The 11831-nt window shown below is 41.3% G+C and overlaps 1 protein-coding gene across 5 annotated transcripts in view; it reads left to right on the top strand.

Annotated features, from left to right (window-relative positions):
- Positions 1-11831, top strand: part of ADGRG2 (adhesion G protein-coupled receptor G2) — a 65362-nt gene that overhangs the window by 5951 nt on the left and 47580 nt on the right. For all 5 annotated transcript variants that reach the window (XM_085323103.1, XM_085323104.1, XM_085323101.1 and 2 more), the window contains exon 2: positions 7360-7478. In XM_085323103.1, the coding sequence (XP_085179229.1) occupies positions 7361-7478 (118 nt within the window). In that variant the 5' untranslated portion in view covers position 7360. The remainder of the gene's footprint in view (positions 1-7359; positions 7479-11831) is intronic.

The raw sequence follows: 11831 nt of genomic DNA, 5'->3' as shown, positions 1-11831 counted from the left end.
TTTTTTTTCATGGAGGTCCATACTGTGAAGTCTTGTAAGATATTACACTCAGGAATTCACTTGGAATGTAAGTGTAATCCCTTAACTTTGTGTCAAATATTAGTGAAGATATGCAAGTATAACAAAGCAGACCTAGGATTACACTGCTTTGGATTTGTAAAATAAGTCTTTCTAAGACCAATATCATACAACAGTTTGAAGACTAAAAAGTATGGATTTCTCCCTATTTTTTCCTCTCATTTATTTCTATTAAGAACTGAACAATGAGTGTTATAGTAGAGCAGTGTCAGTAAGCAAATGGCTTATTGCTTGCTGTGAGCAGTTGCCAGAATACAACTTTTTAAAAAGTGAAATAATATTCTGGAAGTGGTAGAGATGTATGTCATTTTTTCATTTACAGAATGCCTGTAGAAGCTTAGAAGTGAGAGAAATATGCTATCCCTATGTGTCTTCTGCCACATGAAATGAGGAAGAGCAGTTCAGTTAAATTACACTTTTTGCATGGTAGGAAGATAAAGTGAAAAATAACTATTACCAAACCAGTGCTGGCATATAGCGAAGCTGCCATAGCCTTGATTCACCTCTACCAAGGCCCTGGGAAGCAAAACTTTCTCTTGCCACTCGCAGAAGGGGCTTCCTCCTGGAAGCAGGAGCCCAGTGTCCTGGGGACAGCTGGAGTGGGCTCTCCTGTTTTCTACACAAGCTCTCCCTCTTTTTCTCATCCTTCACCCTTGCTGGAGCAGMCTGACTGTCCATGACCTAGCCTTTCACTTTGGAGAAAAGCAAAATTAAATGTTGCCTGTGCTTTGGCAGAGCCTTGAGTTGACTCTACACAGTACAATAGAAAAAGCTGATATTCTACAGTAAAGTGATTGAATTTGATATAACACAGTATATCTGATTTTACAAATTGTGATAAGCACTGGAGAGTATTAATGAAAACCAGACTGTGATCAGACAGTAATATTTGTATTACTTTCTACTGGAAAAATATATTTTAGAAAATTAGAACAATGCTTTTGAATTGATAGTGCTACTTCAGTTAAGTCAGTGCATACTATGTGTGCCAAAATTCACAGTGACATAAGACTTTCCAACATAAGTGTCCTCCCTATTACATCTAACTTGCTTCAGCCAAAGTTTAAAAATAACATAGAAACTCTACTACTTTTTGGTTCCGATGTGGAATATATAAGGGGTTGGTACAAGTTGGTAGTTTTACTCTTCCGAAAGTAATCAAATGCACTGAGAAATTCTCATACCTAGGCAGTGCAATGTGTCTCTTACTCTTTTTTGTCTTTTGGCATCTAGTACAAACTTGGATAATGCAGAATGTCACAAAACAGCAGCCAGAAGCCTACTAGTCGTTATTACCATCCTCTTCAGCAATGAAATTTGAAAAATTTGGGAACTGTCTTGTGTTAAAATCTGAGCTCTTTAATAGGGGATTCTTTAAAGAAAGCAGATAGGGTGGACCCCAAAGAATATGGATAAAATAAGTGTGATTCAGACAGGAGCCTGAAATACAGCTGTAGACAGCATGATTAGAAGCCAGTGACTGATCAGTTTGGATCACGATTTCCAAGATAAATTTGGTATTTACCAAACTGCTGGTATCAGCGGTTTATGCTTTGTCAGTGAGAAGCTGCTCGGACTGAAACTTGGCATAAAAACTAATAGTTTATTAAAGTTTAAGGAATAATAGTAAATAGATACGTTCAACAGGAACTGTGGAACTTGAACATAATTTTCAAGAGGTGATTTAACAAAGTACAACACAATCTAGAAAAACTCTATTTATGTTTTGAAATTTGGCTTTAAACCTGTTGAAAATGCATCTGTTGTAATACAAGGCAAACCATGGCTAAAAGTAAGCCAAATCTTGCCATGTCAGCTTTGGGTGCGTAGTTGGAAAGCAGTCCACGTTCCTCGCATTTCGCTATGATTGGGGCTGCACCATACAATCCCTCTTGAGGCTGGCTGTAGTAGCCCAGACCTCTTATCCTCCTCCTTTTAGGTGTTTTTGCAACCTTAGCCCAGTTCCCTGTGGCACCTCCAAGCCCTTTTGCTGTGGGTACCTCTGATTAACTAGCTAACTGAAGTGATTTAAAAACAGCAACTTAGAATCATAGAATCAGTAAGGTTGGAAGAGACCTCTGGAGATCATCTAGCCCAACCTCCCTCCTCAGCAGGGTCACCTAGGGCATGTTAGGCAGGGTTGCATCCAGGCGGGCCTTGAAGATCTCCAGAGAAGGAGACTGCACAACCTCTCTGGGCAACCTGTGCCGGTGCTCCATCACTCTCACAGGGAATAAATTYCCCCTCACGGTCAGGCCGAACTTYCTGTGCTTCAATTTCTGCCCATTGCCTCTCATCCTGTCACACGGGACAACTGAAAAGAGTTTGTCCCCGTCCCCGTGACACCCTCCCTTCAGGTACTTGTACGCATTGATCAGATCCCCCCTCAGTCTCCTCTTCCCCAGGCTGAAGAGGCCCAGCTCTTGCAGCCCTTCCTCATAGGGCAGGTGCTCCAGCCCTCGGATCATCTTTGTAGCCCTCTGCTGGACTCTCTCCAGTAGCTCCATGTCTCTCTTGTACTGGGGAGCCCAGCACTGGAGGCWGTACTGGAGATGAGGCCTCAGCAGGGCTGAGTAGAGGGGCAGGATCACCTCCCTTGACCTGCTGGCAACACTTTTCCCAATGCAGCCCAGGATACCATTGGCCTTCTTGGCCACAAGGGCACATTGCTGGCTCATGGTCAACTTGTCATCCACCAGCACTCCCAGGTCCTTTTCTGCAGAGCTGCTCTCCAGCAGGTCAGCCCCCAGCTTGTACTGGTGCCTGGGGTTGTTTTTCCCTAGGTGCAGGACCCTGCGCTTGCCCTTGTTGAACCTCACAAGGTTCCTCTCTGCCCAAGTCTCCAGTCTGTCCAGGTCTCTCTGTATGGCAGCAGAGCCCTCAGGTGTGTCAGCCACTCCTCCCAGCTTGGTATCCTCAGCAAAGTTGCTGAGGAGGCACTCTGTCCCCTCATCCGGGTCATTGATGAATATGTCGAACAGGATGGGATCCAGTACTGAGCCCTGGGGGACACCACTAGCCACAGGCCTCCAACTGGACTCCAYGCCACTGATGACGACCCTCTGAGCTCTGCCTTTCAGACAGTTCTCCGTCCACCTCACTGTCCACTCACCTAACTCACACTTCCTGAGCTTCTCTAGGAGGATGTTATGGGAGAGAGTGTCAAAAGCCTTGCTGAAGTCAAGGTACACAACGTCCGCTGCTCTSCCCTCATCTACCYAGCCAGTCATTTCATCACAGAAGGCTATCAGATTGGTTAAGCAAGATTTCGCCTTGGTGAATCCATGCTGACTACTCCTGATCACCTTCTTTTCCTCCATGTGTCTGGAGATGACATGCAGAATGAGCTGTTCCATCCCCTTTGCAGGGATGGAGGTGAGGCTGACTGGCCTATAGTTGCCTGGGTCCTCCTTCTTGCCCTTAGCTTCAAAACAATTTTATCTTTCAGAGTTACAAAGTTAGGTACAGCAGAGTAAACACAGTAAAAGCCTTACAGGCTTTGGTTCTAACAGCTTTCTTTGCCTGCTGTTTTGAGTTGCTTGGCTCACTGACTCCATTGCTCTGCTTTGCCTGTCCTGCTGCAGCAGGCTCCCGTTCACAGTGTGTGTCTTGGTCAATCTGTCAGGTTGCAGTGATGTCTCCTGCAGAAACTCTGTGCTCTTTAGGCAGGAAAAACTCCCATTGTCTTGAAGGATGGTTCTGTGTGTGTGTGTGGGGGGAACTAGTAAAATAGCATGTAATAAATGAAGTAATCGTAAAAAGAGAGAGRCAAACTGTATTCTCTAAATCTCATTTGGCTGTCTCTCCATTTCCAGTAATCTTTTTCATTTCTGGAGAATGTCTTATTAATACAGAACTGCAGCATATGTAACATGATACATATAACAACTATCTCATTTTCCAAAGTGTGTGGTTTGTTCTAAGGAAAGCTGTACAAATTTCTGTTTTGCTTTAATGGTAATGCCACAGTATCGCATGTGGACTGCAACCTGGGTACTAATGCTACAACGCTGTCATTGATTAAAGTAGAGGGCCCTTCGCAGAGGGGAAGCAGGGTAGAACAGACTTACTCTTGAGTTCTTGTTTTGTTTTCTGCATTTGCATTTTAACCACTGTCCATAAAGATAAGTAACTGATTATATTCTTTTCTAATTCAGGTGATTTGCTCTTTGTAGATAAAATTGTTTAAAAATTTATTTGAGAACAGCAAGTACAAAAGTAACTACATGCAGTTGCATCTTCACCTGGTCACAGGAGCATGAGCTCTGTGTAAAATTCTTTCACGCATTTTGGCTGGCTTGGTAGTTGTGCTAAGAAGCTGTTGTACTTGATTCTGTATTCGATTTGCTTATTTCGCAAATGAAAAATATTTTCTTGTCAGCTGTGCAGATTCATGCTGGGCTCTAAGTTATACTGTGTTCATCTTTTAATAAGATGATTATAAGATGATAATCTTATAATAATCTTTATTTATTATAACAAAAATGTGGACTGAACTCAGTCTTCATTTATACCTGAGTTTATAATGTTCAAGGTAAGTTTATAATTATTTATAACTATATTACTTTTCATCATAAAGAGTGAAGCTTTACAATCCAAAGACTGTGTGTATTCTAAATGATGTATATGGATTTAACAGAAACGTGACTTCCAAATGCTTTGTAATGTATCATATGATCTTCATTTCAATAAATATGATGAAATGATATTTTAAATCTTACTTTTTTTCTTTAAAAGCCTACTCATCAAAGCAAGTAGCATCTTTTCTTTGGTGCAGTATTAATAGAATTGTTGTGAGAAGAAGCAAACATTAATGTTRTTTTCCTAACTCTTTTTACTGTAAGTATCAGCAGACTCTAGAACAAATCTTTAGCTAGCATAAATGTCCAGAGTCTTACCAAAGTCAACTAGGCTGTGACCATATCACGATTTCCCTTTATGTGTTTGTGCCTAAACCTCAATCAGGCCTGAGCCAGAGGGGATAGAAAACTAARTGTGCATAAGGTACTTTATTGGACTTTCTTTTTAACACTGGACAAATATTAGTGAAGCTTACTCTGGAAGGCTAGAGTTGAGTAAGGCCTGTTACAACTCCAGGAGGTACCTAGGCTAATGGCAGGGCTAGAGTTTTAACCTGGGATTTCTTGGCTTCTACCTTCAGATTTGAGCTCCTAGAATACAGTTGTTAGTTCTGGTGCATGTGACTGTTTAATAAGGTCTACCAGAGCAAATAGAGGGCACACTTGATGGCACAGAGGGAAACCTTTGTCCTAGTCAGCTGATTTCCTGTAGGTGACAGCGGGACCGAGTCTTACGGAGGAAACTGAATATAGGGAATGTGTGTATATATACACATATTTTTATATATGTATAAAACAGATTCTACATCTGTTATATGTGATGCAGAGTAGGCAGTTTGCTTCAGTACTCACCACATCGATGGCTAAACTTGTGGGTGCCTCTGAGTAGTTTTTGGGCTCTGTTTCATTCATATTTGACCTTTTCATTTCTGAGTTTTGAGCAACAGGTGTTATAATTTGTGGTTAGTTTGTTGTCTAGATATCTCACTATGGGTAGATGGTTAACCTTACAAAAGAAGAGATGTCCCTATAAAATGGAGGAAGAGGTGTGCAGCTTGAGTCTGCTAGGAAGTGACCTGATTCAAGACCAGAATGGGAAACATGAGTAGACAGAAAGAAAACACAGCTTTTTAATGGGAATCTTTTTTAATACTAATAAATTATACTGTAGATGAAAGAGCCTTGTAGTTGTCAGGTCATTTGTAATTTGAAGCCTAGAAATGTTTAAGCACAGTGATTTTCACTGGGCAGGTTCCTGGAATAACTAATGTAATTCTGCTACTTAGTTTACAGACTGAAGCTTTATTAATTATTTTTAGCCATTCAAGAGAAGCAAGCAGAATATTGATTTGGAAAATGTGTGATAGGACACCTTTCTTGTGAATCTTTGAATCTTTGGAAAGCTGACTTGCTTCCCCCCCCCCCCTTTTTTCCCCTCCTTTGTTTGGTTCTGCTTCATTCCTACCTCAGCTTGTCTGTATTAGTTACATCCATGGTTTTAGCATAGTATTCCTTTTTTCTCTGAGTGTGCTAGTGTTTTTCTGATATCTTCTTGTCAAGAGCCTTTTTTCCTGCCAGTTAACATCTGGAGCACCCATGTAGATGTATCCATGATACTACAGTGCTCAGTTCCTTCTAGGTTGCAAAAAATTTGTGATGGTTGTTACCTTTAGAATATTTAAGTTTTGTAAGTGTGACATCCAGAATTGAGAAAATGGGAGCAGTATAGTATGCAAGTGTCATGATCCCAATCAGTTTCCTTCAACCCTGTGTGTATGAGCTTATTTTTCTTCTAGAAATATTCTATATACACTGTGTAACTAATGGCTGACAATAATGTTGCACTACTCTAACTTTTAAAAAGTCTTTATTTTCTGTGTCTCTTTGTTATATGTGTATAAATTATTTGCATGTAAATTTGATTGTGTTCCTAAGTGTTGAGTATCTAGCAACTTCACTAACTGAAATGTTTCTCAACCTGTTCCTCTAGAACCTCTTCTGATGAGGTTAGCCTGTAGTAACTATTTTATGCTAATAAATGTTTTTATTAATGTGAATGCTTGCAAAAAATATATTTTAACTTTAACCTTAAATAAATTTACAACTCTATTTCCTGAAAGAAAGGGAACCTTTTGGAACATGATAGTAATACAGTAAAATTTGCAAGTAGTATGATCTCAAAGTTCTTTCAGAGCTAACTAGCATGCTCACACACAGATCAAACTTGCAATAGCCAAGTTAAAACTTCTGGTGTGGTGCAAACATTAAAATGTCAGCTGATAGAACCCCCCCAGGGAGGGGACTGTAGAGCCCCTTCCTAAACACTTGCTCAAAAGCTAAGATAATTTCAGCAAGTGCTTCTTTACTGTTTTTAATGCTGGAAGCCTCAAACATGCAAGGACTTACGGCCATGCTCTAATATATTTGTGAGTCTTTAGAGGATTGCAGTGTAAGTGTTCTTTTTACTCCCCCCCCCCCCTTTTTTTTTCCTTTGAACTGACAGTGGGTTTTTTCCGGGTGACTTGGCAACATTAGAGTGTTGGCATGTTTCAATATAATACATACTCAGTGATGTAATGGACTTGAAAAGATCTATGGTCCTAGATTGGAAACTTTTTTTTTTTTTGGTCATAATATGTTTACACTTCTGTGCTTTTTCTAATCATAGTGACGGACTGTGATGTTTTCTTGTTTCTTCTAGAATGGTTGCTTGGGGAAAGCAGCACCTCTGTGTTGGCAGAATTCAGGGTTTTTTATTGAAATTGAGAATTGCTCTAGCTGTCCTTTTACTTCATTTGTTCCTGGCTACAGCAGGCAAAGGTAAGACACATTTTTCCTGATTCATCTAGTGTTGATATTCCAAATAAACAGCACTAGCCTTGAGGAATGGAACTGTTGTGTATGTTCAGAATAGGCAAGTTTCTGCCTTCTTGAAGTCAAGGGAAGCAATTGAATCATAGAATCATTAAGGTTGGAAGAGACCTCTGGACATCGAGTCCAACCTCCCTGCTCAAGCAGGGTCACCTAGAGCATGTTAGACAGGGTTGCATCCAGGCGGGCCTTGAAGATCTCCAGAGAAGGAGGCTGCACAACCTCTCTGGGCAACCTGTGCCAGGGCTCCGTCACTCCGACAGTGAAGAAATTTCCCCTCACGGTCAAGCGGAACTTTCTGTGCTTCAATTTCTGCCCATTGCCTCTTGTCCTGTCACACGGGACAACTGAAAAGAGTTTGTCCCTGTACCCTTGACACCCTCCCTTCAGGTACTTGTACGCATTGATCAGATCCCCCCTCAGTCTCCTCTTCCCCAGGCTGAAGAGGCCCAGCTCTTGCAGTCCTTCCTCCTAGGGCAGGTGCTCCAGCCCTTGGATCATCTTTGTAGCCCTCTGCTGGACTCTCTCCAGTAGCTCCATGTCTCTCTTGTACTGGGGAGCCCAGCACTGGAGGCAGTACTGGAGATGAGGCCTCAGCAGGGCTGAGTAGAGGGGCAGGATCACCTCCCTTGACCTGCTGGCAACACTTTTCCCAATGCAGCCCAGGAGACCATTGGCCTTCTTGGCCACAAGGGCACATTGCTGGCTCATGGTCAACTTGTCAGCCACCAGCACTCCCAGGTCCTTCTCTGCAGAGCTGCTCTCCWGCAGGTCAGCCCCCAGCTTGTACTGGTGCCTGGGGTTGTTTTTCCCTAGGTGCAGGACCCTGCACTTGCCCTTGTTGAACCTCATGAGGTTCCTCTCTGCCCAAGTCTCCAGTCTGTCCACGTCTCTCTCAATGGCAGCAGAGCCCTCAGGTGTGTCAGCCACTCCTCCCAGCTTGGTATCCTCAGCAAACTTGCTGAGGAGGCACTCTGTCCCCTCATCCGGGTCATTGATGAATATGTCGAACAGGATGGGACCTGGTACTGAGCCCTGGGGGAGGCCACTAGCCACAGGCTTCCAACTGGACTCCACGCCACTGATGACGACCCTCTGAGCTCTGCCTTTCAGCCWGTTCTCAATCCACCTCRCTGTCCACTYGYCTAACCCACACTTCCTGAGCTTCTCTAGGAGGATGTTATGGGAGAGAGTGTCAAAAGCCTTGCTGAAGTCAAGGTACACAACGTCCACTGCTCTCCCCTCATCTACCTAGCCAGTCATTTCATCACAGAAGGCTATCAGATGGGTGAAGCAGTTAATTGGTTAATTACCATTAACAGAAACAGTTGGTGCTCAGCACAATGGGAATATACACCCTACACTTACAATATTTATTTGTTGTCATAAAAATAATCATCAGGAATAACCTCTTTTGGGATAAGAATAAGGAAGGAGTGTAAGTATAATATATAATAGCCAGGCAAATTATTTCCTGAGTAGTTCTTGAAGTGTTACTATTTTCAGAACACCTTCYTAACTCTTTCACACTACTCTTTTTCAAAAATTTGAAGTTTTTTTTTTGCCATGTTTTTAATAGCAACTAGTTTTAGAAACTCTTGCTTGAGCTGAAGGCCAGATATAACTTAGTAAGCACACCCGTTGCACTAGCAGTGAAATTTCAGCAGTTGACATGATGGACTAAGTTTGAACTAGTATGGAGGTTTTATTGAGATAGAACTTGAGATTCAGGTGTTAAATGTGTTACTAAAATGGCCTGGTTTTAACCTCATGAGCTTTGAATAGTAAAAAGGACAGGATTACTCAGTAGATGGGTCATGTCCTGCAAGAATTATGCCAAGGAAAATTCAGCTGCATCTAGAGTTCTGAGGACACAGACAGGGGGGTTCTTACACCTACATGCTACTTGCAAGCATCAGTAGTCCTTCAAGAAGAGCTAACTTGACATGAGGGCTGATTTGGGCCGTATTTTTTTGGTTTTAGGCAGTTAGCACTATTGGCAGTATCCCTACTCAGTTCTCTCCTCATTTAAGGTGCCAAAATATGTTTGTGTTCTCCGGAGAATATGAAGAGAGAACCTGTGTTCTTTCAATGCTTGAGAGAACACGCTTGTAGTCTTAGCTTTAGTGAGTGTAAAAACTCCAGTACTTGCATCTGTTAGAGAAGACTGTGTTAAGAAGGAACAATTTGCATTTCGGAAAAGTATTAAGTGCCTGAATACAGCAAAAGCCATTGAAAAATCAGCTAACAAATACTATTGCCTGGATTATGTTTTAAATTTGAAGAGTAAAGAAAAGGAAGTTATTGTTCATGCTTTTATGGTAATCTCTGAGTTATCTTTGTTGAGAAGACTTGTAAAAGTACAGTGATGATGAACTTTAATGGGGTGAATTTTTTGTAGATACATGTATTTACATACATGCCATTATTATATATGCACCTATTATATGTAGGTCTCTTCCTCTCTAGTTTTCCTTGAATCCCACTTGTGAATTTTGCTCAATTTTTCCTTATCTTGGAATGTGTTTTGAGCATTCTTTCTGCTGTGCTTCCTTTTCTATGGTATAATGATAACGGTATGTTCATGGCCAGGTTTCCAATTGTGACTTGTAATGTCCAGAACCAAAGAAACTAACTCTAAGCTCAGAATGCCCCTGTAAGAGCACAGCCAGTTTCAGATCTTTGGTTCCATCGCTAAGAGTGGACCACAACCCATTAAGTATGATTATAATGTATGACAATATGATAATAAGTAACAGAACTTCCACCAGCTTTAAAGCAATGTCCTCTCCTCCTTGTATTGTATCCACCCACATACCCAATGGACTAGGTCAAGGTAATATTGATGATTAACTTTTGAATAATTTAGCTCTGAGCTGTGCATCTTCCATTTGGCTCAGTGGAATTTGTTTTCTCACAGTTGTTACGGTTTCCCATGTGCTTTTTTTAAGCAGTCTTTGGATTGCCCAGTCATAGTAAAATTTCCAAGTCTCTCCTGTAACAATTCAGATAGTACTCATATCTGCTTTCTAGCTTTGCCATCCTTTTTTGACATCTCATTTTTGGAACTGTTTTGAACAAAGTGGTCCAGATGTTGAGCTTTCTTTTAGGCTTTAAGCAGTGAAGTCGACACTTTTGTTTGTTAAATTAGTTCCTCAGGTTTGCATGTGGATGAGCAGCAGTCTTTCTGAATTGCCATTCAAAGCACAGTAAAAGGATCATCAGCAAGATTGATCTCTTGTCACATAATTTCTGATGCTTACCTGCATTAAGACTATTTTCACCTGCAAGTCATATCCTTACTGGAATCTCACGTTACTCTGAACAACTTGCACATGTCTATTCTGGCTGTCTTGGCAACTTCACTGCATCAAGCACCCCTCAAGATTTGATTCTTTCGTTGTTGTCACATAAACACAAATTTAATGCTTACCGTGAAATAAAACCCATCTCAAGATTTGTTCATTGTCAAGATCAGGTCTGCTGATGATATCTCAAGTTTCAACATTTCTGCTCACATATGGGCTTGTAATTTTTCAAAATCAGGATCCTGGACAGTTAACAGTGACTTCATATTCTGTGGCTATGGGATGACTCTGACGTAACCAGTCGCTTTGGCCGTCTTTGCATGCTCAAGCTTCATACTGGAATTTTGGAGGGTACAGGAGTCATCCAAGTGTACTTCTGATGTATACTCTCTGAGAAACAGCAGCTACGTGGTATCTTTAAAAACCTTCAGTGTAACTCCAACATGATAAAGACAGACAATTATTTTTCTTTGGAGAGCCTGTGTCACAAGTATTGACCTATCTAGCTGTATATCTAGGTAGTTGTTTCCTTTATAAAATCAATTTCCTCATTATTGTGAGGAAGCAGACGTATGCCTTATAACCGAAAGGTAGCAGACTTACTTTAAATGTAATTAGCTTTTTCTAAAGGTGGCGCATTTGCATCTGTATCCAAAAATCACTACCCCAGCCCACTGTCTTCCTCACAGGTTTAACTTATGCTTAAAGTTTTCAGTGACAAATTGTTCCTAACTGAATATCCTAGATTTTGCTACAGAGGCCTGTTGCTCTCTGACAAATGGCCAAACTGAATGAATGAATTTCTGCTTTGGTGAGAAGTAGTCCTGTTGCTTGCTCTTAAGACAAGTATGTTTCCGCATTGCCAGCCTGCCTAGAAACATGCTGAGTATAACCTCACCATTCAAAGTCCACTGTCTACTAGTTAGGATTTTTGCCTACAGCTTCAGCCTATACCCTGGAAGCTTCTTAGGTTTCTTTGGTCTCTAGCCTTTTA

Source organism: Rhea americana, unplaced genomic scaffold (assembly GCF_003343005.1).
Source record: "Rhea americana isolate MKP2758 unplaced genomic scaffold, rheAme1 scaffold_82, whole genome shotgun sequence".
NCBI lineage: Eukaryota > Metazoa > Chordata > Aves > Rheiformes > Rheidae > Rhea > Rhea americana.
Note: the sequence above shows the minus strand (reverse complement) of the source record. Positions and strands in the feature narration are given on the sequence as shown.